At 42.8% G+C, this 25,425-nt stretch overlaps 1 protein-coding gene across 3 annotated transcripts in view; it reads left to right on the top strand.

Annotated features, from left to right (window-relative positions):
* RAD18 (RAD18 E3 ubiquitin protein ligase) overlaps positions 1-22,846 on the top strand; it is a 115,006-nt gene extending 92,160 nt beyond the window's left edge. For all 3 annotated transcript variants that reach the window (XM_026501277.4, XM_048227122.2, XM_057311894.1), the window contains one exon: positions 7,053-22,846. In XM_026501277.4, coding sequence (XP_026357062.2) covers positions 7,053-7,155 — 103 coding nt within the window. In that variant the 3' untranslated portion in view covers positions 7,156-22,846. The remainder of the gene's footprint in view (positions 1-7,052) is intronic.
* Positions 22,847-25,425: the final 2,579 nt, after the last annotated feature.

The raw sequence follows: 25,425 nt of genomic DNA, 5'->3' as shown, positions 1-25,425 counted from the left end.
CAAAATTGTTTTCTACAAACTGGTCTTGGGTTCTTATGTCTGTAAGTATTGGTTCATCTTACTGTTTTGAGCTATAAAATATATTTACATCAAACAGGATGAAAACAGTAAGAGAAATGGTCCTGGTATATCATTTCCCATTTCTAGGTTTCACTTGTTTTTATATATAAAATGTGAGGAAAATCTGTCTGCCCCAGAGAGTCTAAGTCCCTTCTCTCCAGAGCTGCTTGCCTTCCACTGTCCCCTCTCTCAGTAGATGGAGTATGGTAGTCTGCCCCACTGTTCAAGCCAGTCACCTAGGAATCATTATCAACCTCTCACTCGGCCTGACCTTTCGTATTTAGTCAACTGCAAAAGTCGTATAGTGAGTGGTGCTGAGACCTAAGTATGCCTCACAGACATCTGAAGGACTTGTTAAAACACAGATTATTGGGCTTTTCCCAATTCGAAGAGTCTGATTCAGTAGATTTGGGGTGGGGCCTAATAGTTTGCATTTTTAGCACATTCCCAAGTGTTGCTAATGCTGCTTCTGGTTCCCCCACCTTGTGCAGCACCTTTGTGATATCTCTGTCAGCGCTTTGAGCCACAGCTGGCTATAGGCCCTTTGCTCTTCTCTCCAGCTTGCTGCAACAGCCGTCCAGTTGCCTCTCTGCCTCTGGTCATTACAGTTCATTCTGCCAGTGAGATCTGAAACACACTGTTCTTTCTGTTGGACTTTAAAGTCCTTTAGGGACTCGCCAGTACCCAAGGCTCTTACTGTCATGGCCCCAGCCTACCTACTGGCTCATGGAATTTCATTTGCACCCATCCCTTTTGCACGCCGCAACTCCTTGTTTCAGCTAAGCTGAACTACTCACAGTCACCTCAGAGAGTCATGTTACCTTGCTTCTATGCCTTTGCTTCTGCCTCAGTTGCCTTTTCCCCTTTTCTCAGCTAGATGGGAATTGTCATTCCTTTCTCCACAATTCCATTCAGAAGCCCCTGACTCTGCTCCTGCAGCACTCTGCACTCACCACTTGACTGCCTTTCTAGAGAGCATGTTCATTGGGCCTTGACTCTTCATGTGTGTAGCATAGTGCCTGGGTGGTCCATAACGGGCACTCAGTAGGTATATGAGTGAATGAATATGTCAGTCAATGTTTATTGGATCTGAATATACTCATTAGTGAATTCTAGCTGTTAGTGACATAGCTTCCGTGGCTCCAAGAACCTATGAATGGATAAGGATTGTCACTTACAAATCATTTTAACTCTTTATCTCATAGTGCCTTAAAGAGGAAATTTTAGGAAATAGCTTTCCTAATATTCTTATAAAATCAGAAAAGTAATTTTCTCTGTTGATAATCTGAATTGCATCTTAACCCCATGAGAATTCATTTGCAACACATTTTGTTTACCCATGCAACAGCTGATGGGCATATTTGGGTTGTTTCCAGATTTGGGGGATTATGAATAAAACTGCTGTGAGGATTTGAAGGCAGCATTTTGTGTGGATGTAAGTTTTCATTTGTCTTAGGTAAATACCTAGGAATGGCATCATTTGGTAAGTGTATGTTCAATTGACAAGAAACTGCCCAACTGTATTCCACCAGCAACGCATGAGATTTCTAGTTGCTCCATATCTTGGCCAGTACTTGGTTATGCTTTTTATTTTTAAAGCCATTTTAATAGAGATATAGTAGTATTTTTTTGTCATTTTAATTTGCATTTCCCTAAGGATTGATGATGTTGAACTTCCTTTCATGTGCATATTTGCCATCCCTATGTCTTTTGATAAAGTGCTTCCTCAAATTTTCTGCCCATTTAGTAAATTGGGTGGTTTTTTACTTTTGAGACTTATGAGTTCTTTATCAGAAATGTGTTTTGCAAATACTTTCTTCCACTTTATGGCTTGTCTTTTCATTTTCTTGATAGTGTTTTTCAAAGAGCAGTTTTAAATTTTGATGAAATCTAATTTATCAGTTTTTTCCTTTCTTTTACATATGGTGCTTTTTTGTGTCCTACCTAGGAAATCTTTACCTAACCCAATGGTTTTCTATTACATTCTAGAAGTTTTAGGGTTTACATTTATGTCTATAATCTATTTCAAGTTGATTTTTATAAATGGTGCACTGTATGGATTGAGGTTCAGTTTTTCTCTTCTACATGTGGGTCTCCATTTGTTTCAGCTTTATTTATTGAAGAAACTATCCTTTCTCCATTTAATAACTTTGGTATCTTAATCAAAAATCAATTGGATATATATATGTGTGGGTCTATTTCAGGAATCACCATTTTATTCTATTGATCTATATATTTGTCTTTTCACCAATAACACACTGTCTTTATTACTGCAGCTTTACAGTAAGTCATGAAATCAGCTAGTACGAGGCCTCTAACTTTCTTTTTCCAGTTTACATCAGAGTTCATTCTTTTTACTTTATAGTGTATGGGTTTTAACAAATGTATAATGACATGTATCCATCATTATAGTATACAGAATAGTTTCCCTGCCCTAAGAATCCTTTATGCTCCACCTGCTCATCTCTCCTTCTCTTCAAGTTCCTGACAACCACTGATGTTTTTCTGTCTTAATAGTTTTGCCTTTTTTAGAATGTCGTTTACTTGGAATCCTACAGTAGGTAGCCTTTTCAAATTGGCTCATTTCACTTAAGTAATATTCATTTAAGATTGTCCCATGTCTTTTTGAGGCTTGATAGCTCATTTCTTTTTAGTGCTGAATAATAGTCCATTGTCTGGGGTATTACAGTTCATTTATCCATTCACCTATTGAAGGGCATCTTGGTTGCTTCCAAGTTTTGGCAATTATGATTAAAGTGCTATATATAATTATATTCTAATTAAAAACAAAGTACGTGATTTTGTGTGGATATAAGTTTTCAGTGCCCTTGGGGAAATACCAAGGAGTGCAGTTGCTGGATTGTATGGTAAGACTGTATTTAATTTTGTAAGAAACTGCCAAACTTTTTCCAGAGTGGCTGTGCCATTTTGCATTCTCCCTGGCAGTGAATGAGAATTTTTCTTGCTCTACATCCTCACCAGCATTTGGTGTTGTCAGTGTACATTTTTTTTAAGAATTGTTTTGGCTATTCTGGTTTTGTTGATTAGAATTGGAGCTGAGAGTTACTTGGGTGGCTAGCTCATTAAGCAACTGACTCTTGGTTTCAGCTCAGGTCGTGATCTCAGGGTCATGAGATCGAGCCCCACGTCAGTCCCTGTGCTTAACGTGTAGTCCACTTGGGACTCTTGCTTCCTCTTCCTCTGCCCCTACCCCTCGTTCTTTCTTTCTCAAATAATAAATAAATCTTAAAAAAAAAAAAGAAGTGGAGCTAAGGTTCCCCTGTCCCTAAGGGAGATGAAAGGCTCTCTGTACCAGTCTGAATGTGGTGCTGAACTTCGGGGAGGGATTTTATGGTTCTGTTGGGTATAGTATCAGATTCACCGTCCTACCCTGCCCTGTGGGGGAAGGAAGCACCTGAATTGATTTTATGGGGTTTGGGTAAGATTCACAATGGGGAAGGGAAGCTAATGTGACCTTGTAGACGGGGCCCTTTGGGCTAATTCACTGTACTGTTGTTTTTAAATTTGGATGTAGGGGCGCCTGACTGGCGCAGTCATTAAGCGTCTGCCTTCAGCTCAGGGCGTGATCCCAGCATTCTGGGATCGAGCCCCACGTCAGGCTTCTCTGCTGGGAGCCTGCTTCTTCCTCTCCCACTCCCCCTGCTTGTGCTCCCTCTCTCGCTGGCTGTCTCTGTCAAATAAATAAATAAAATCTTTAAAAAAAAAATTTGGGGTGTACGTAGGAATTGATGTGTTACGTATGCATAATTCCCCACCCAATAAGTGCCAGAGCAAATTCTCTGATAGGGGAGAGCCGCACACAGAGAAGTGCTAATACCCTTGAGTTCCCACAACCCTAATGACCCCTTGGAGCTACAAGTCTTAAGACTAATAATTTCCCTGATCAGAGCCTCTGAGAAAGGGAGGCAGCCTCCACCTAGAGGCACCCTTTGGGATTTTGGACTTGTGTCCAGCCTAGCATAGCTATCAGTTATACCCCTATTGAAAAATAGCTGTTTGCTTGCTACTAGGTTCTTGTCAAAACTGAATGGCCTGATCCATGGAGGCTCTTACAGACTGAATTGTGTCTCCCTAAAATTCATATGTTGAAGCCCTAACCTCTACTGTGACTGTATTTGGAGATGGAGCCTTTAAAGAGGTAATTAAGGTTGAACAGGTCATAAAAGTGGCCATGAAGGCCACAGACTGGCACATCTCCTGCTTTGAGGCTGCAAATCTGAAGGGTGCTGAGTGAACCATCTGGGTCACTCATGTACTTATCAATAATAAGGACCCATTCTTTGAAGGGAATGACTGGAATCAATAAAGGGCTGATGGTCAAGGGATTCACTTGGCTTTTTATCCTCCCTACAATCTGTAGCCATCTAATATTATTGAATGTTCGAATGGCCTCCTTTAAAAATAGTAACTCCTTCACCTTCTGGTTCACACACCTTAGTAAGGAAGTTTGGTCACTGAATGCTGCTGTCCCCAGAAAGGAATCCTCTCCTTTTGGCCACTTTCTGGGTAATGATTAGGACAGAAAGGGTTTTCAGGTTATATATTTGCCTATTTCAGAAACTCAGGGTTCCTTCTTAACTATTCCTGGGCATGATGCTTCTTTTTTTCTCCTAACAGCAACTGTATACTGGCCAGATTGGTATACCCTCGGGTATCAGCTTGGCCAAGAGGGGTCCTAGAGGATTCACACTTAATTCTGATTCAGCTTGTTGGATTCACTTGCTGGAATGTTACGGTTCTAGGTCAGGGATCAGCAAACTGTGGCCGATAGGCCAAATCTGGCCTGCTGTCTGTTTGTTAATAAAGTTTTATTGGAACGTAGCCACACATATTTGTTTATCTGCTGGCTCTGGTTCTTTTCATGATTACAACAAAATCGAGTAGTTGCGACAGGCTGTATGGCCCTCAGAGCCCCAAAATATCTGGTCCTTTACACAAAGAGTTTGCCAACTCCTATCCTAAATCAGAAGGCTAGTGATGACTTGGCTGAGTACACTACTCACTGAGTCTTCTTACCATGGCCCATGTGCGTCAAAGTGGGGAACATAATGAGTCTCTGAAAAGTTTAATAAAAATGCCCTTACCCTCTCACGTCTGACTTCTGGGTCAAAGAACTGGGTGTGAGTAGAGGATGATTGAGGAAAAAGTAAAGTTACAGCTAATAAAAAGGAACATGCTGATTTTGTGGAGGTGGAGAAAGAGCAACAGTGCTGACAGTGGGGGAGGAACCTCTTAGACTCTGGGAGGTACGGAGAGGGAGGGACAGTAATGATCTTTGACTTTCTGAGCCACCCCTGGAGCCACCTCTCCATGTATGTCCTCCAGCTTATCCGTAGAGCCTTTACCATGTTAATTACTAAAAGTTTTAGTCTGATGGTTCCAACATGTGAGTCATTCTGTGTCTCTTGGTTACTTTATATCTTGGTAATGGACTTTTTATTTGGTTTTTCCTCTTTGTGCATTGTACATTTTGTGTGGGTGCTAGACATCCTGCGAAGGGACATAGATACTGAGGTAAAAATAGAGTTTGTGCCTGGAAATGGGCATGCTTCTTCTTCTCTTAGGCCATTAGTGTGGGGAGTTGACCCAGGTTGTAATTTCCTGGTTCCTAACATGACCTTCAGGGTATCAGAGGCATCAAGTTCCTCAACCAGTGGGCTGCTTTTACCTTGTGCTTAGTGTGGGGGCTGGACTGTGGGAAGCTTTTGTTCACTGATTTTGTTCTCATTTACCTTTCAGCCTTGTCTGCATGCCCGCATCCCAGAGGGACATCTCTCCATGTCCATACCTCTCCCTCAGCAGTTTATTGCTACTGCCTGTTACTTGGTGCTTGGCTCCTGGTGGGAGCCTGCTGGGGCTCTCTGTTGTCTTATTCCAGCTGCAGTCTTGGGCAGGCTCTGTGTCTGGATCTCGGGGGTGGAGCTTTCTCTGCCCTCCCATGGTAGTCACACTGCCTTGCCTAAGCCTTTGCTTGGTGTTGTTTGAGATTATTGGCCCAAGATGATTTTCTGCCCTTCCTCCAGAGGTAGAGGTTTCTATTTCTACCATTTCCCCAAAGAATCTTTGCTGGTGTTCTTGCAAATGATTTCCTGTCCTTCCCATTTAAGCAGACTTCCCATTCAAGCATTCTGCCCCTCCTCCAGAGGTAGTAGATCTTTGCCTGACTCCCATGGGCCAGTGAGTTTCCCTCAGCAGCTGAAAGCTCTCACTTCATAGAAGAGAACAGTCCCAGGAAGAGATAGGCCTTTCTGCCTGACCCCTGTCACCCCCATTCACCAGCTTTATCCTGTGCCACCAAAGTGGGCTTTCCTCATTCTCCCACCCTGCTCCCAGTCTTTCTTATGAGCACTTGATGGAGGCTCCTGGAAAAGAGCTTGCCAGTGCATGTGGCTTCTCCTTGTGTCCGGGCCTTCAGTACCAGCCCATAGTTCAGAATTCATTAAAAATGTTAGCTCATGTCCTCTTACCTGATTGTACAACAGCCATCTTTCTCCAGTTCTGTTTCAAGAGTGAGAGAATTTGTGTGGCCCACCTCTCTTTGGTGGGGCTTAACTTTCTTTGGAATTTTGTTTTCTTGATTGCCTTACAACCTCAGCTCTCAGACAGGGTCAAGAGAATGATTTTGTTAGACACTGACTTTGTCTTGTTAGGATTTTTTTTTTCCTGCTGTTTTCTTCATGTTAAGCAAAGCATAAAGCTATTCTAGATTTTGATTCAGAAGAAAGGGGTTCAGTTCCTACTTCTGTCACTTATGGCCTGAAATCTTTGCTTCGTCACTGTTTTGTCAGTTACAAAATGTGTATAATAATAACAGTAATAATAATTATTTTAGACTTGCCAGTGGAGTAGAGAACTGTTTGGAAGTTTAAATGAAATAGTGCATGTGTGAAAGCACTTCTCAACTAGAAGCTGCTGTAGAATAATCATGATCTTTATTTTCTGAGATGCTGTTTCCTTTTTTCTGTTTTCAGAAATGATCTTCAGGACACAGAAATGAGTCCAAGACAGAATCGTCGTACAAGATCAGCAGAGGGTGCTGAGATTGAGCCGAGAAATAAGCGGAATAGGAATTAGTGAGGCCTTTGCTGACTTTTCCAGTGTGGTGATTGGAGTGTGGCACTTTGGGTTGCCACACAGACTTCATATTCATACATGCCCACGTGCAGGTGTTGGCTTCTGAATATGATGGTTAGCTGATTTTCATACTTTTTGCCTTTCCTGGGAAAAATAAGTTCTAAAACATCCTCACCTGGTCAGTTACCCTCTGTCTCTAAACCATGTCTCTCTCAAAATATTGACATCCACATGTCTGCCAACTTTTCAGAGTACACAGACATTGTGACAAAGTGTTTTGTGTCATTTTGTTTCTAAATTTAGGATATCCTTAAGGCATTCTCCTCTTCCATGTAGAAACTAACTTGAGAAAAGGCTTCTTTTCAACCTCTCTGTCACAAGGAGCAGCTGAGGAGTAAAGAGCCTTTGTATTTCTGGAAAGGCAGGTTGTCATAAATCACCTCTTTGGTGCGTGTCAGTTCCTGATGCCCGGATGCCAGCATGCCTGTCATAGCAGTTATGTGATGGTCATTGCCTGAGTTTAATGTAGTCATTTGTCACTTGGAGTAGGATGTTGGTATCAAAACTAAAAATCACAAACACTGACTTTGAAACGTGGGCATATTCTTTGGAAATGGCACTTCAAAATGATATTAGTCCTTTTTTTTTTTCACTTGGGTAAATCAAATCTTTACCACTCTGACTCCCAGCTATTAAACAAAAAGAATGCAATAAATGAATTTTGTAAATGAATAGACTGTATCAATTTAAAATAATGTCCTGGAAATAGTGTCTTATGAATAGTTGAGTACATGCTACAAATCATTGGAAAGACTTGATCAGAAATTGTCTCTGTAAGAAATGTCCACCAGTTCCCAGTTCCACCAGAGTTCCTCATGCCGCTCTTCAGCATCTCAGAGTTAGCCCTCTCCACCCCTGCCCGCACATCACTCCCAGCCCAAACACATCAGCTTTCAAATAACATGACAGCACACGCGCCAATGTTAAGACAACAAATTTACGAGTGTGCCAGAGAGACGTTTGTGACTTCCCCTTTCCAAAGAATGTCTCCATTGACTTTGGCTTTTTGGTATGCTTTTGGGTTTCTGGATAATATGTGGAGTCTCATTATGACTTAGAGTTCAGCACTTGCACACTTAAATGGCCATTTGTTTTCTTTTTGAGTTCCCTGAACTTCAAATGGTTATGTAAGAATTTGTCATAGTCCTTTCATCTGCTAAATTATGAGTGGTGCATTAAGGAAACTAAAAGTAGCACCACTCACTGAATCTATCAAAGGATCTGATGTGAGGTAAGTTAGCAGTATCAAGCAAAATAAGGTTTAACATTGATGTGATATTTACATCACTGAATTGCCAGAAATTATGCTAAAATGAAAACTGCTTCATTAAAAATTGCACAGCCTACTAGAAATTAAACTGGAAGTAATTACTGTAATTGCAGCTGTAAAAAACAAAATCCAAACAAGTAAATATGAAGATCTAATTGGTTTTATTCAAGGATTTATGAATCAGGCAGCATCCCATCTACACGTAGAAAGGAGCACCAAGTCGCTGTACAAAATGGATGGTTTTTAAAGGCTTAGAAACAGGGTGGGAAGGAAGGATGGACGTCATTAGCCAAAGACAAGAAAAGATAGGTGTAGGCAAGGTCACCTTTTGGGGGAAGGGCTGGGGTCTGTCATGCAGGTGACCTCAGTAATGCTGATCAGGAAATTTCAGATTGACTAGTTAAAGGTCACATTCCTGCAGTGCAATTAAGTTTTGGTTGCTGTTGAGGGGGCAAGTGACTTTATTTTGGGCCTGTTACTTCTTTTTCTTTTTTTTTTTTTTAAACACAGCAAAAAGAGGTTGCAAGGGAGTAGTGAGACCCAAGATAGGGAACCAGGCAAGTGACTTTATTCAGAAAATATTTGATTATCTTCTTAGTTACGTAGCCATCACTGCTGGGTGATGTACAAAAGACGTTAGGGTTCGAAGCCGACAGCCAAGAAAGATTTCTTAAGACGTCTTTGATGCAAAAAGATGGTTTTATTAAAGCACGGGGACAGGACCTGTGGTCAGAAAGAGCCGCACTGGGGTCATGAAGAGTGGCCCATTATGTACTTTGAAGTTGAGAGGGGGTTAGGGATAACATAAGCCTCCCAGGTATTTTGACAACCAGATTTCCAGGATCCTGAGAGGGCTAGCTATTGTTAGGAAAAGGTCACTTATTATTGTTTAGTAAAAACTCAGTCATGAGACTTTTCAGATGTATATTGGTGAGTCATATGCTTGGAGCATGATTGCCAACCTGTATCTTGTGGAGGTAGAGATAAAGGAGGTTTCCAAAGGAATTTTTATATGTTGAAGTAGACTTACAGGATCCCGGGGGTCGGACTAAGATTGCCTTTTGCCCTTAGCAAAGTATTAACCTCAAGACAGCTGAGTTCTGAGATGTATGTCATTCTGACTGTTTCAAGGACTTGTCAATGGGCTATAGGTAGTAAGGAAACGTAATAATTTTTTTTCTGCCTTTGTTTCCTGCATCACGGAACCCTGGGAAAACAGGAGACCAGAGGACATCTGAAAAGGTGGTTCTCTGTAGGGTTGCTTCTCATTAGGGCAGAGAGGAAGATTTTGCCCCTAGGAGACATTTGGCAATATGTGGAGACATTTTTGGGTGTCACAACTTTGGGGTTAGGGGATTGCCACTGGTATCAGTAGGTAGAGAGACCAAGGATGCTTCTGAACATACTACAACACACAGGGCAACCCTCATGCAGTGTTTGCTCAGGCTGCCATAACAAAGTGCCATGGACTCGGTGGCTTAAACAAAAGAATTTTTTCCCCTCCCTGTTCTTGGAGGGTGGCAGTCCGAGATGAAGTCAGTAGGGTTGGTTTCTTCTGAGATCTCTCTCTCTCTGTAGCTTGCACATGACCACCTTCTTGCTGTGTCCTTAGATGATCTTTCCTCTTGCTTGCACATGTTTGTGTCATAATCTCCTCTTAAAGGGACAGCAGTCATATTTGATCAGGGCCAATTCATATGATTTCACTCTACCTTAATTATCACTTTAAAAACCCTGTTTCCAAAGGCATTCACATTCTGAGGTGCTGGGGTTTACAACTTCAATATATGAGTGGCAGGGTTAGGGAACACAACTTAACCCATAGCACCCCGCCTCCCAATTAAGAATTATCTGGTCCATTAAAATTGTCAATGGTGCCAAGATTGAGAAACTCCAGTGTAGAGGAGCTCTCAAGTCTACTTGAAAAATAATGCTTAAAGGGCATTTACTGAGCTCAATTTGTTAGCACTTAGAATATATTTAATATTCATATATTAAAAGAAAGGGATGTTTATATTCATTTAAAAATGAGGAACATAGGGTAAGTGTTAAATCCAGGATTGAAACCAATAAGCTTTTGATTCTGAAATTCATCTTTTAGGGAAAACATGATCCTCATCACTGGTTATTAATTCTTTTTACCTCCTAACTCCCCTTCAGGGTATAACAGCTCCCATGAGTATGTCATCCCACAATGGCAGTGATGCCTGTGGTTTGGGGAGGGTGCAAGTAAGCTGCTGTGTTGTCCAGAAAGGGACCTTCAGGTTGATCTGGTCTGTCAGGCCATGCTTTCATCTTCTAATCCCTTCTCTCTTCTTTATACCTCTCATTGAGGGTCACTGGTCTAGTTGAAAAAGTAATTCATACATGTATGACAGTGTGAGTAGTATAGTGAGGATGGTATATATTTAAGATCTATCTCATGTGGTTGAAGAGCTTCAGAGCAAGTCTCCGTAAAATCCTAAAATGTGCCACTTTGGCATGTGGTAATTGAGCTGAAAGCAATTGAGACCCTGTAGGCCCAAGAGAAACTTTTTGCCATTCCCTTAACTATCATAAGATTTTAAACTGGGGGTCTTTCCCAGATTTAAAGTTAATACCAGAGATAAAATTTTATCTGAGTAACCTATCTCAGGTAAACATCTAACTACATCTAAAACGTCTGCTCTTTTTCTTGTTGCCCTGTGAATTGCTTTCTTCCTCTTTGAAACCCCAGGGCTCTATCCCATTTCTTTCTGTCTTTGAACCTTTCACATATGTGGGGTTCCCATACAAAATTAAATTTGATTTTCTCTTGCTAATCTGCCTCATGTCAACTTAATTGTTACACCAGCTGGAAGAACCTTTGAAGGGTAGAGAAAAAATTTTCCTCCCCAGCATGGTAAAGATTCTGTCAACAGTAGTAAACAAAATAGAGAAGCTTTTGGAGAATTTTTTTTTCTTGTGGCCCTTGGCCCTATAGAATGTGAAAAGAGCAATTATCTAGATTACTACACTAATCGTTGCTGCGGTTGAAGTAAAAATTTGACTCTTGAGTTTTATTAGAACTGGGGAAAAAGCAGGAACAGCGGGTTACAAAATTCTTACCATCTGCCAAAAGAAAATAGCAATTCTTCAAGTGAGACACAGTTTTTCCTATTATGTGTTTCTTTTTATTATAAAAGTAACTAGTTATGAACATTAGAGGGGAGAAACCATCACAACCATTGAATTCATGACCATTTTGATAACCTTTCTTTGGTTTTAGTTTTTGGGTAAATCAGATGTCCTTAGTAATAGCCGCTTGAGGTATAAACAGATCATACTGGCATTGACGTCTCTGTTACTGGCTTCATTTCCCCACCTACACTTAGGCATCATGGGGGCATTTCCTCATCCCCTTCCCAGATGTCCAGGTATCCCTGGCCTCAGACTACTGAAAATACAGGAACAAATCCATGCCTCAGTGTGTTGCTGCTCTCCTGCCACATTCCTCCTGGGCATCTGTCACCCTTGCCAATGCTCTCTCACACCACTGGTCCTGCCAGAGAATCCTGACTTGCCATGTCCTGACCTGCCACGTGCCAAGGCATCCCCCTGCCTCCTTCCTGTTGATTTCACTGAGTCTTGGCCTTCCTGTGTTCTAAGTGGAAACAATGAAAATGTGCTCCCTTAGTCTGAGAGTGTGCTGTCCCCTGGAACCATTGTGTCCTTCATAAACATTTTGCTGCTTCTCCTTCCTTCCTTACCCCTTTTTCTTTCTCCTTTTCCCCTTTACCTTCTCTTTCTTCTTTCCCGCCCCTGCCTTTCCTTGACTGTCATGACTACATGTCAGGTAGTAGTGCAGAACAGACAAACCCTTCCCTGGGACTTATAGACCAGACGGGCAGATGGACATTAATTAAATAATTATACAGATTACTGTTGTGATAACTGAAATAAAGCAGAGGTACATGGCCCTATGAAAATATATAATAAAGGGATTTTGTTTTGCCCATCAGCTCTGTAGGGAGCTTAAAAATCAGTCCAAGAGGATAATGTTAATCACCATAGTCCCACTTTGTCCTCTGTGTCCTCATCCCCAAGAAACTGTGCATGTATCTTCTGACTTTTTTGGTCCAGAATACAAATTATTAAAATACTCATCGAAGTCAGCTTATGCAAATAGGTGCCTATGTGTCCACTAACTTCACAACTATGTCAGATAAGCTGGACAAGTCGGAATTACATATGACTCAGCCAGGACTGACTCCATGCTCCACACACACACACTGCTTTTATCACTTTGCCACAGAACACTTTCACAGTACATTATCAATACTCTTTAGTGACTGTGTCATGAACCCATCTGGATCATGTGCCACGTTTGCAGTCTTCTTTTCCTGGACGTTGAATTTACTGCCAGTTTTTCCCAGTTATAGATAACAATAGAATTACTTCCTTCTGTTAGATTCCCAGAACTGTAATTGTTGAAACATTAGCTCTAAACAAAATATATGGGCAGGTTTTTTTTCAAAAGAGGACATTAGGATATTAAATTCTAAAGAGAATTTAGTCTGTGCCTTAAAATAATGGTCGTTAAGAAATGTATTGGAGCTCTTTGTGGGAATTTCACAGCAAGAGCAAAAGCTTTCATATGGCTGCTACTTCTTTTAGCTATCAAAGCCGATGAGTCCACAATTGACAGGGACTGACAAAAGACAGTTCTGTAGGGTTATCAGCAAACAAAAGGCCAAAATACTTTGGGTATACTAATACTGTGTTTAGGATCTCTGAGGGCGATGACTACAAAGAACCCTTTTATAACATTTCATACCCAAGCTGAATACATTTTTTGGCAATATTCTAGAGCTGTCATTTTTCTAGTGCTGTCCAGAGAAGAGTCCAGCTGCTTTGGGTGCCGGATGAACAGGTGACAAAGTTGGCATACTCTTATGAATGTCTTTACTTGAATGGGGGTCCAGCTGGGCTCAGGAGTACTTTTTTTGGTCCCTGTATTACAGCTTTGAAACTGTAAGTTTCGTAAGTGAAACGCCAGACTTCCATATGGTATTATTACTTCATTTTGGTTGTGTAAGAACCGCATCACAATCTTGAAGGAATTTTATATATTTTTGTGTGTGTACCTTTTAGAGTAGTCCTGACTTTTCTATGCCGAACAGCATGTCTGAACCACAGAACACCCAGAAGGTATTCTGTAGTTGAACGAAGCTGTTAAATATTCTTATTCGGCAGCATTAATTTCTGAAACCATGACATCTCTATAGAGCAATTTATGTTGTATTTTCAGCTCATGGCATTGAGTTATCTAAGTAGGCTGAAAGCTTGAAGGAGGACGTGGGGCTAAGGTAGACTGTGACAGATGACGTCTTACGCATCTCATCACAGTTTCACCGCAATACAGGCTTTTATAAAGACACATTTTGCCTAGATGTGTTCCAAGATCAAACAGTTTGGACTACTGCTGATTTCTATCCAGAAGTGGAAAAGAGATGAATAAGTGTTTCTTAAAGTCCTACCCTGTTCAGGGCTGGGATTTTTCTTGCAAAGTAAAAGAATATAGTAGTGATGAATTTGGGGATAGTTATGTTTAAACCTGCATGTTCCTTGTGCAAGATATTAGATCGAGAGACCTGGGCTGCATTCTGTTAAGTTTTGATAGACCAACAGTGCTTGCTAAAGGATGTTCTTTAGTAAGAAGGGACTAGAACCCAGAGGAGAGGAGTGAGATGCAAAAGGCAGTTGTGAGCAAAGAAACTGGTAAACACATTGGCAAATCTAAATAAAGGCAAACCAGAAGAAAAAGAAAAATGGGGTATTGTCGAAACAGGGTGGAATGAAAGTATCACACAGTAGTACCATGGCATGTGGGAGAGGGAGGCCAGAATATTAAAGATATTCCGAGGCCCTTGGTATTGTTTGGGAGGCATTGAACTATTTTACATTTTAAGTCAAGGGTCTCACATTTTTAGGGGTAGTTATTCATGAATAGAAACCATGTAGTATTTTTCAAGTCAGACAATGGGATTAAGGGAACTTGGTCAAACCACTGCTAGACAGAAAAGAAAGTTAAACAACTACAAAAGCACATGGTGAAAACATGAAACAAGATGGTCCAGTAAGCCCAAATATACCAATAATCACTGTGTAAATGACTGAACTTAGTAATAGCTAATGTTTATTACATTGTGTCGTGCTTGCCAGGCACTGTTCTAAGGGCTTTGTCAGTGTTAACTCAGTCATTACAACCAAGTTTTATAGGTAGGGAAACTGAGACAGAAGTCAAGACATGTTCCAAGAATACACATGCAGTACGTGTGACAGAAGTGATCATCTTCAACTCCTCCAATATATTTCAAATAAGCTCAAATTTCTTAGAGAAACTGGACTGGCCATGACTTACGCTGCCCTGGCTGACCTGAGCCCTGTCCGCTCTCTTGCCGTTTGCTGGGCCATCGCCACCCAGACCGTGGAGTCGCTCACGCCAACACGCTAGGCTTGCTCCTGCTTCAGGGCTTTACCGTGTCTCCTCGGTGTGGAATTACCTCCCGATCTTCCCAGGCTGCCTGCTGCTCATCAGAGAGCTGCGCCACATGCCGCCTCACTGAAGCCTTCCGGGACCTCTCTCTCAAATCCTCCCTGCCTCCTGCAAGTCCCTTTCTCTGCCAGGCTTGGCTTTCCTTTCTTCATTGTATATACTGTGCAAAGTTACTTCTTGCCTGCTTGCTTGTCGTTCGTTTCCCTTCCAGAACGCGAGCTCTGTGGGAGGAGGGGCTGTCATGCTCCTACTGTGTCTGCTGTGCCTACAGGAGTGTCTGGTACATGGTACGTGTTTGAAACGGTCAACAATGAAAAGCTGTTTGTAGTCTGTCTTCCGTGGCTGGAACAAGAGGCCCCTGAGCCTGTGTGGGCTGACCATGTCTGTGGTGCTCATCTCGGGACCCCCGGGGTTCAGGCAGCATGGGAGCCCAGCTGGTCCGCACTAAAGAGGAGCTGGATGAGCCCTTGCTGAAGAGCAGAGGGGTGGACTTAGCCGGGTCAGGAGGCCATTGCAGCCATTCCTCCTTCCCTCAGCTCCTGTCTTCCTTTCTACCTGTTCTACGTCTATCCCAGAAATGCTCGATTCAACAGGATGAAAATCACGCCAATTATATCATGTATGCGAGCTGCTCGTCCCTTATTCCACATCGTCATGACTCGCACTACAACGCTGTGTATCTTCACTTAGTTGTACAGTAATCTTCACTGTCAGCTTATTTGATTACAACACTACATGCTTTCTGACTTTATGAGGTTTGTTACTCTTCTCGTGCGGACGCGCTGTCCGAACTAGAAAATGTTGCCGGAAACATCAATGAGGACCTCAGTCATGGAAAGTATTTTCTATTTTATGTAATGCTTACCTAGAGTCTTATTTCTTTGGGCCTAAACTTAATTTTGCTTTGAATCTTTGTGTTGACCTGCATGTTAGACACACAGATCTTCACTTAAGATGGATAAGAAACTCCTAATGCTAAAAGCTATTACTCTGTCTTCCTGGGTGCCTTCAAGGATTTTGTTAATAGCTTTCCTTTTGGTTTAACAAATGGTCTCAGAGTCTCTGTGTCATGTTGAAATGTTCAGCACAGGGGCGCCTGGCTGTCTCAGTCGGTAGAGCACGCGACTCTTGATCTCAGGGTTGTGAATTCGAGCCACATGTTGGGTGTAGAGATTACAAAAAAAACAAATAAATAAACTTGAAGTGTTCAGGATTGCTATGTCTTTTCTTTGGAGGTTTTGTGACAAGAAGAGCAGAGGTTTTGTTCTGGAGACAAAGCCCTGCTTTTGGGAGCATATTGATTCGCTCTCACCAGGGAACAGATGAAGGGGTGTCTGAAGGATTACTGTGGTTGTGATCATGAAAGAAAAGGAGGCCTGGGATTGTTTTAGGCTTTTTGTTCAAGAAGTCATAAAACTGGGATTTGAAATCAACCTCAGAGCCTACCTAGTTCAACCTCGTTGTCGTAGAGATGAAAGTGCTCAGTAGAGAGAGAAAGAGTGCTACTCTCCAGGTCACACAGCTTACATACACTTCCAAGGGAATGAACTACTAGGCGGCACTTGTCATGAGCGTTGTCTCTTCTCTGCCAGCCAAAACCGTGTCTTTAACCCCTTAGATAATGTGATTCATTTTAAAAAACAGTGTAGACCTCCAGCTTCCTAACCATATCAAACTGGTGAGGAAATCAAGTGGCCTGATCCGGCCTCTTTAGAGTGTCAGAAATGGGATGTTTACAGGGCTCCCTGGAAAATGCCTGCTGCCCCAACCCTGCCCTATCTCCCAGTCGAATCCCCGCTCTGAGAGCTCCCAGGTCACATTCTACCAGCTCAGGTTTTCCCAGAGGCAGATGCCAACACGGACTTAGGCCAGAAGATTATTGAGGGAACACCTATGAGGGATAAAAGGTGAGGGAGCAAGACAAGGCAGGGAGAGGCTTCGGGCACCTGTCAGAGGAGGGAGGGAAGGAGGCTTGGGTAGACGGAGCCTCAGACCACAGTGTAGAAATCACTCCCAATCTTTCCCTGCAGCCCCGATGCCCTGCTCGTCCAGGGGTTTCCAGTGGAGCAGAATGATATGGATGGGGACAGAGTGAGGCCAGGTCTGGACCCCAGCTCTGCAGGTAGTTCAGCACAACTTTATCTCAGGGCTTCTCTGGGCGGTGCTTTTTCCTAACACTAGAAATACAGAGATGTATAAGTCACAATCCTTGCCCAGGAGGAACTCAGTCTGGTAGAGAGACAAGCAGGTTGGCAGATAATTAGAATAGCATGTAGCGAATTCACAGAGAGCAATACAACTAGAATAATCCTGGGGACGAAGGGCAAGGCCTTCATAGGAGATATTTGGGGTTCTTTCTGTGTGCACTTAGGACGGCATGAACATTGTATCTCTGGTCTCCCAGTAAGCAAAGTTGGCCCCTAAAATTAAGGAAAATGTTTTCAGTGCCTGGCACCGAAGCAGAGGAAGGCAGCTGCTTAAAATTAGTAAGGACATACCATTGTGGGATGTTCCCTCCACCAGCTTTGTTCCAGGAGCCCCATCTTTCTAGCCTGAGGAGAACTAATGTGGACCCTGTGGGACAGCCTCTCGGCTGTATCATACAGAGGCCATGAGTACCATACAGAGGCCCTGAGAGGAGACCCACTGCTCCCTGGCCTGCTGGCCCAGCCCTCCTGGGCTTGGGGGTCTGTGCCTTCTTTGTTCTGAACTGAGCAGGGAGGGGGAGATATAAGGAGGAGCCACTCTTCTCATAAAGGACCCCTGACCACCGGCCTACACTGGGCATTTGAGGGAGGTGGAAAGTAGTGCCTCTGAGTACATTCTGCTGATGTCTGTTGGCACAGCTGTCCAGAGCCCCAGAAGGGCTCTTTCCTCTACTTCCTTGGGATGGCGGGGAAGTTCCCACTTCGGAGGCAGGAATTGCAGAAGGAGAACTTGAACAACGGTCACTCAAGGTCTCGGCTTCCCCGGTGGTAAAAGGGTGAGCTGGAGGCTCCCTAGTTAAGCTCCGTCACCTGACGTCCTCCCTGGTCTGGCACACCCCAGCCGTGGGGCTGCTCCAGTCAGAGGCCAGAGGCTCCTTGCCCTCAGAAGGGTGGAGGTCAGGGCTGCAGAGGGCATTCCCGAGATGGACACTCCTCAGGGGGCCCTCCCTTGTGGAATGAGAGCTAGTGTCCAGTCCAGCTTCAAATTGAGGGGGATCCCTGGAATTGATGGGTAACCCACTGGTCCGCAAAGGGAAAGAGAAGCTTTTTCCCTGCTCAGCTGTCAATCAGGAAGGGAAAGAACGGGTTTCAGGTGCTTCAGAAGCAGGATAAAGAATGCAGCCTCTGAGACTGGACAGCTCAAAGGTGGGAAGAGTCTCTGGAACCTTAAGAGAGGGCACACAGTGACTATGGGGCTGCCTGTATCCTGGTGACATGCAGTTTCTTTGGCCAGTCTGAGAGTCTTGCCTTGTTGCTGGTTGGAGAGAAAGGGCTCCTGCTCTGAGGGGCTGCTGGCAAGTTTCTTTGAGGCACCAGTAAGGACATCCTGAAGCTGCCACCCACCAACTTGTGGGCTCAGTAGGTGGGCTAATTACCTAGACTTAGGAGACTTACAATAGAGGGAACAAGAGGGATGAAAAAGTTGAAATGGAGGAAATATCAACTGGGTTGTGTCCATGGATTCCGTGGAGATTCATATAAGGATCAGAACCAATTCCTGGGAATCCTACCTCTTGGAGACCAACTTTGTTTAACAGCTTTTTTGAGATACAATTCACTTAATGTTCAATTCATGCATTTAAAACATACTATTCAGTGGTTTTTAGTATATACAGTGTAGGCAACCATTGCCATAATTAATTTTAGAACATTGTCATTGTCCCTTCACCCCTTGTCTGTCACCCACTGCTCTCCCGTCCCTCCCAGCCCCAGACAACAACTAATCTACTGTCTGTTGGTCTATTTCCTTATTCTGTGCATTTCATATCAATGGGATCATACCATACGTGGCCCTTTGCACCTGGCTTCCTTCACTCAGCGTAGGTGTTTAAGGTTCATGCATGTTGTAGCGTGTACCAGAAGTTCATTTCTTTTTATTGCTTAGTGTTACTTCATTGCATGTGTTGTTGATCCATTCATCAGCTGATGGATATTTGAGTCGCTTCTGCTCATTTTGACTATTACGCAATAATGTTCCATTTGTGTACAAGTTTTTATGTGAACGTATGTTTTTATTCGTCTTGGGTATATATCTGGGAATGGAATTTCGAGATTTCATGGTAACTCTGTTTAATTTGTTTTGAGGAACTGCCAAAACATTTTCCAAAGTGACTAGCACTGAATTGGAGTTCCAGTTTCTCCATATTCTTTCAGCATTTGTCATTATCTGTCTTCTCTATTATAGCCGTGATAGTGAGTGTGACGTGGTATCTCATTGTGGTTTTCTTGTGCATTTCCTCGGTGACTAGTGATGTTGGGCATATTTTTAATGTTCTTATTGGCCAATTCTGTGTGTGTCTCCTTTGGAAACATGTCTATTCAGATTCTTTGCCTATTTTTAATTTTTTCTTAATCTTTGAGTTATAAGAGTTAATTGTATATTTTTTTAAATTTCAGTTTCTGATTGTGCACTGATAGCTTATAGAGATAGAATTGATCTTTCGTATTGATCATGTATCTCGCCATCTTGCTGAACTTAACTAGTTTGGTAGCTTTTTTGTAGATTCTATTAGATTTTCTATGTAGAGAATTGTGTAGTCTGCTGATCAAGACAGTTTTCTCTCTTTCTTTCCAACTTGGATGTCTTTCAATTTTATGAGAATCTTATCTGAGTATAGAATTGTAGGTTGACTTTTCTTCTTTCAGTATTTTAAAATATTGCACCATTGTCGTCTCACCTGCTTTGCTTCCTGCGAGAAAGTTTCTGCCATCCTTCTCTCTGCTCTTCTGTATGTAACATGTCCTTTTTTCTGGCTGCTTTTAAGATTTTCTCTTTTTTATTAGATGTGAATGTAATACAGGAATACTTTGCTTTATTGTATTTCACTTTATTGTACTTTGCAGATGTTACATTTTTTTTTTTTTTTTTACAGATTGAAGGCTTGTAGCAACCCTGCATTAAACTAGATATCAGCATCATTTTTCTAACAGCAGTTGCTCACCATTTATCTCTGTCACATTTGGGTAATTCTTGCAATGTTTCAACCTTTCTCATTATTATTTATTATGGTGATCTGGGGTCATTGATTACATCTCACTTAAAGCTCAGGTGACGGTTAGCATTTTTTAGCAATATTTTTTTTTAATTGAAGTATAGGTGACATACAATGTTACATGTGTTTCAGATATGTGACACAGTGATTGGACATCTCTCTATATCATGCTTTGCTCACCACAAGTGTAGCTACTATCTGTCACCATACAACACTATCACAGCCTCACTAGCTGTGTTCCCTATGCTGTACCTTTCATCCCTGTGACTTATTCATTCCGTAAGTAGAAGCCTGTATCTCCCCGCCCCTTCACCCATCTTACCCATCCCCCACCACCCTTCCCTCAGACAATCACCAGTTCTTTGTATTTATGGGCCTGTTCCTGCTTTTTTTTGTTCTAGATTTCACATATAAGTGTAATTATATGGTATTTGTCTTTATTTCACTTAGCATAATACCCTCTAAGTCCAACCATGTTGTCACAAATGGTAAGATCTCCATCTTTTTTTTTTTTTTTTGGCTGAATGATGTTCCATTGGACGTATGTATGTGTGTGTATATTTATATCACATCGTCTTTATCCATTTATCTGTCAATGGACACAGGTTGCTTCTATATCTTGGCTATTGTAAATAATCTGCAATAAACATAGGGGTATGTAAATCTCTATCTTTTCAAATTAGTGTTTTTGTTTTCTTTGGGTAAATACCCAGTAATGGAATTAGGGGATTGCATGGTATTTCTAATTTTAATTTTTTGATGAAGCAATAAGATATTTTTTAATTAAGGTATGTACATTTTTTAGACATAATGCTGTTGCACATTTAATAGACTGCGGTATAGTATAAACATACATTTTATATCACTGGGAAACCAAAAAATTCATTTGACTCATTTTATTGTGGGGCCTGGGACTGATACTGCAGTGTCTCCAGAGGATGCCTCTGACCATCTGCGTCCGTGTTGTTTTCTTCATGTTTCTTGTGCTTGGGGTTTGTTGAGCCCCTTGGATCTGTGCGTTTATAATTCTCATCAAATTTAGAAAAGTTTGACAATTATTTCTTCTGTCCTCCCCTCTCTCTCCCCTGTTTTGAGGATTTCAGTTACATGTATATTGAAACTGTGCCATATTTCACTGTTGTTCTTGTCATTACAATTTTTTCTCTGCATGTTTCCTTTTGTATGCCTTGTATTGCCACACTCCAAGTTATTTAATCTTTTTCCCTGCAATTTCAATCTGCCTTTAATTGCACCCACTGAACTCTTCACCTCAGACATTTTCGTTTTCATTTCTAGAAAATGATTAGGATCTTTTTTGTCTCTTCTGTGTCTCTAATTAATTATCTGAACACATGGAATGCAGTTATAATAACTTTTAATGAACTTTTCTGCTAATTCTAACACCTGTGTTATATCTGGATCATTTTTAATTGATAGAATTCTACATTATGGGTTGTATTTTCTTAATTCTTGGCCTGCTTGGTAATTTTTTATAGGATGCCAGATATTGTGAATTTTACCTTGTTGGGTCCTGAATGTTTTTGTATCCTTGTAAATAATCTTGATCAATTTTCTGGGATGCATTTGAGTAACCTGAAACAACTTGATTCTTTTGGGTCTTGTTCTTAAGAATTTTTTGGTGGGTTCAGAACAAGGCTCAGTCTAAGGCTGGTTTCTCCATTATTGAGTCAAGACCTTCCTGATCACTGTGCTGAATGCCCCGTAAATTACGAATATTTCCAGTCTGGCTGGCGGAAATAGGCTGTGTCCAGTTGTGGAGATGAGCAGTTTCCAGCTGTGTGAATGCTGGGCGCTGCTACCTCTAATATTTTCAAATAGTTCTTTCTACAGCCTTCAGTAGTTTTCTTACATGTGCTAATAATAATTCTCCTGATGACGGGCCCTCTGCAGGTCTCCAGGGCTTGCTCTCTGTGCAGACATCTCTTTGTGTCTCTAACTGGTCTCTCTGGACTCCTAGCTGCATCTGGTCATCTCAGGGAGTTCAGCAAGCTCTGCTTGGGTTCCCCATCCCTGCACTGTGACCCGAAAGCTCTTGCAGGGTGACAAACTGGAGCAGCCCATATGCCCTTGGTGGTTTCCCACATCCCAGGAATCACTATCCTTCAATGCCTCATGGCCAGTTTCTTGACAATTGTTGTTTTAAAAACTTTTTTTTTCTTGCATGTTTTAAAAACTTTTTATCAGGCAGGAGAATAAATCTGATCTCTATTTCTCCACTTGGCTGGAAGTGGAAGTTGCCCATCGTCTTGTTAATTAAATTGCAAAATAATAAAAATAATCTCAAGATCATCAGTAGGGGAAGAGTTAAATAAATATGGTCCATGTATATGATGTTGTGTTTTAAAGCTATTAGATGTTTCGGAAGAATATTTGTAGATACACTTCATAATATAGTAAATGAACAAAAGAAATTGTCGGGGCGCCTGGGTGGCACAGTCGTTAAGCGTCTGCCTTCGGCTCAGGGCGTGATCCCAGCATTCTGGGATCGAGTCCCACATCGGGCTCCTCCGCTAGGAGCTTGCTTCTCCCTCTCCCACTCCCCTGCTTGTGTTCCCTCTCTTGCTGGCTGTCTCTCTCTGTCAAATAAATAAATAAAATATTTTTAAAAAGAAAAAAAAAGAAATTGTAAATCTATATTTATACTAAATTCCAGTGCTTAAAAATGTATATTGTATATTATTCATGTATTCTGTGTATACATAGAAAAAAAAACACCCCAACGTGTAATTTCTGAATTTTGGTATTTTAGATGATTTTCTTTTTTTTTTTTTTAATTTCTAAATTGTCTCTAATGCATCCGTCAGGAATCCTCTACATGTGTGTATGTGTCTATGTGTACACATATGTATATGTACACGTGTACACACAAGGGGGTGGGGTAAGGAGGAAATACGGAAGGTTCGATTACAGGAGACAGAGGACGCTTGCGCCATAAGCCGGGCTCTGCCTCAACTCTCCCATGAGATTTAGGGCTAATCATTTTCCTTCTCTGAGCCTCCGTCGTCTTCGCCATAGAATGATCCGTCCTGCCAGGACATGCTGGGAGCCAGTGACTGCTATAAAGTGCATATTGCCTTGCTTGTTCTGCCCTTTTCATTTCTCCTCCCAGGGCTTCCTTAAGAGCTAAAGTGAACTATTTCCCAGAGCTCTCTGTCACTCCAGATGGGACGACATTTCTCCGCTGGTCTGTTTTTCTAGGTCAAGGAGGAGTAGGAAATTGTGGGGAATTGATGATGCTGAAGGAACATCTCCCTCAGCTGCTTCCTGCCAGGCTGAAGGGAGCAGTGAGCGCAGGGTTGGACAGGGGCCAGGGCATCATCCTTGCCGCTGCGTGCAGATCCCTGCCCCCACTGCTGCCCCCGCCAGCCGGTGCCCCCTCCTGCTCACTTCCAGGACAGCCCTTCTCAGCGCCCCCAGGCACGCCCCGTTCCTCCCAGATGTGAACACTCAGCGCGTTCCTGCTACAGCGCCCTCCCAGCTTCTGCATCCCAGTAGCCCCGGGTGTTAGTCAGCCCCGGGAGTGGAGGACAGCGGGAAGTGATGAGGACAGGACGGGAGGCAGGCAAGGGAAGACCCCTCAGAGAGGTGAAGGTCCCGCAGCGGCACTCCCAGTCCGGGAAGGCGAGTGGCCTGAGAACCAAGATGTGAACCAGGGCCATGTTCTTCGGGACACTGGTACCTGTGGGTAATAAAAGCTGGCGTCTGCTGGGCCCTCAGTGTGCCAGGCGCTGTGCTGCGTTTTCTTTTACAAATTCTCACGGGTGCCATTACAGATGAGGAAACCGAAGCACAGGGAAAGAGGAAATCACTGTTATCTCCCGCAGTGCTGATGCCCACAGGATACTGACACAAGCGGGCAGGAGGCTAGGGCTCAGAGCCAGCAGTGGCAGGGCTAAGCCTGGAACCTGGGTTTGTCTGGCTCTAGTTCCCGCAAGTCTTCACCACCGCATCTGGGGAATTTGATTATTCCTATGGGACCTAGTGGTAAAATCTAGACTAATGGGTGGAAAGTACAGGGAGACATATTACAATTCAATACAAATAATATTTCTCTTTTCCGCTATTCACAATGGAATAGGAATGTAGCCTTGACTGTGAGTTGAGTATCAATGGTTATGAAGAAACCAAGCATTTAGCAGAGACACAGAGGAGATCCACGTACTGAGTATATAGTGTGTATACCAGGGTCTCTGAGCGACCTCCTTGAGGTCACTTAGACTATGTGTGGTACAAGAATGAAGGGAGGCAGGTGTCAGCCAGGGGAGGATGCCCCAGATCTGGGAGCAAAATGTCTGTTTGTGATTGTTGAAACATTAGGAGCAGAGCGAGGGATTCTTGGCACTGCCAAAGATGGCTTGTGAAGGGACTGCAGGTGACAGAGGGGTAGAGTTTGGGACCAAGATCCTGGGGCTGTACCGTCTACGGGAATTCCTCACAAAAGGCCTGCACAGAAAACTTACATCTGAAATTCCAGCCTTGGAACCTCATTCCCTTGGCTTTGGACTTTCTTCTTTGTTAAGGTAGGATATGGTTTGGACTGAGTCAACTTAGCCGAGTTGGAGCCACATTTCCCGCAGTTGCCTTCCCTGTGAGGTTCCAGTTAGGATTGGTTCACAAGAGAAATTCACGTGAGATGTGGGAGGTGACAGGAAGGAGCAGCGGTTTTCGAGGTCTGAAGGCCAGCGCAGCGTGCTAGACACCGCAGCTGCTCACACGTGGGGGGGGCCTGCTGCCTCGCCTAGTTGACCTAGGGCAGCACCCTGGTGCACAGCTCCCACCCTCTCCTACTTAGACTTCTCCGAGTTCTGGGCCACGTGCATGTGCAGCTCTGTGATGAGGCTCTCCACTTTCTCTGGCATCGTCGGGGTTGGCGGTGGGAAAGACAGGCACAGGCTCCTGCTGTTCCAGAGCGTTCAGCCAGATTTTCCTCTTGGGTCGCAGTGCAGCCACATGGATTCCCATTAGTCCTCGCTCTCCCCTGCTTCACACCCAGCTCTCCGCCTTGACCACTAGCCTGGCTAACCTATGCCTCCAGGCTCCCAATGAGAAACAAAGACCACAGCTTTGCTTAGCCTTCTTAACCAGCTCTCATGACTGTATACAGCCTAGTCTCTTTATCAAACTCTGTTCTGTATCACTTGTCAAGGTTCTGCTTCTCTAATCAAACCCTTTCCTAAATCACACACATACCTGTCCCCTCCA

This window comes from Ursus arctos, unplaced genomic scaffold (assembly GCF_023065955.2).
Source record: "Ursus arctos isolate Adak ecotype North America unplaced genomic scaffold, UrsArc2.0 scaffold_14, whole genome shotgun sequence".
Taxonomy (NCBI): Eukaryota; Metazoa; Chordata; class Mammalia; order Carnivora; family Ursidae; genus Ursus; species Ursus arctos.
Note: the sequence above shows the minus strand (reverse complement) of the source record. Positions and strands in the feature narration are given on the sequence as shown.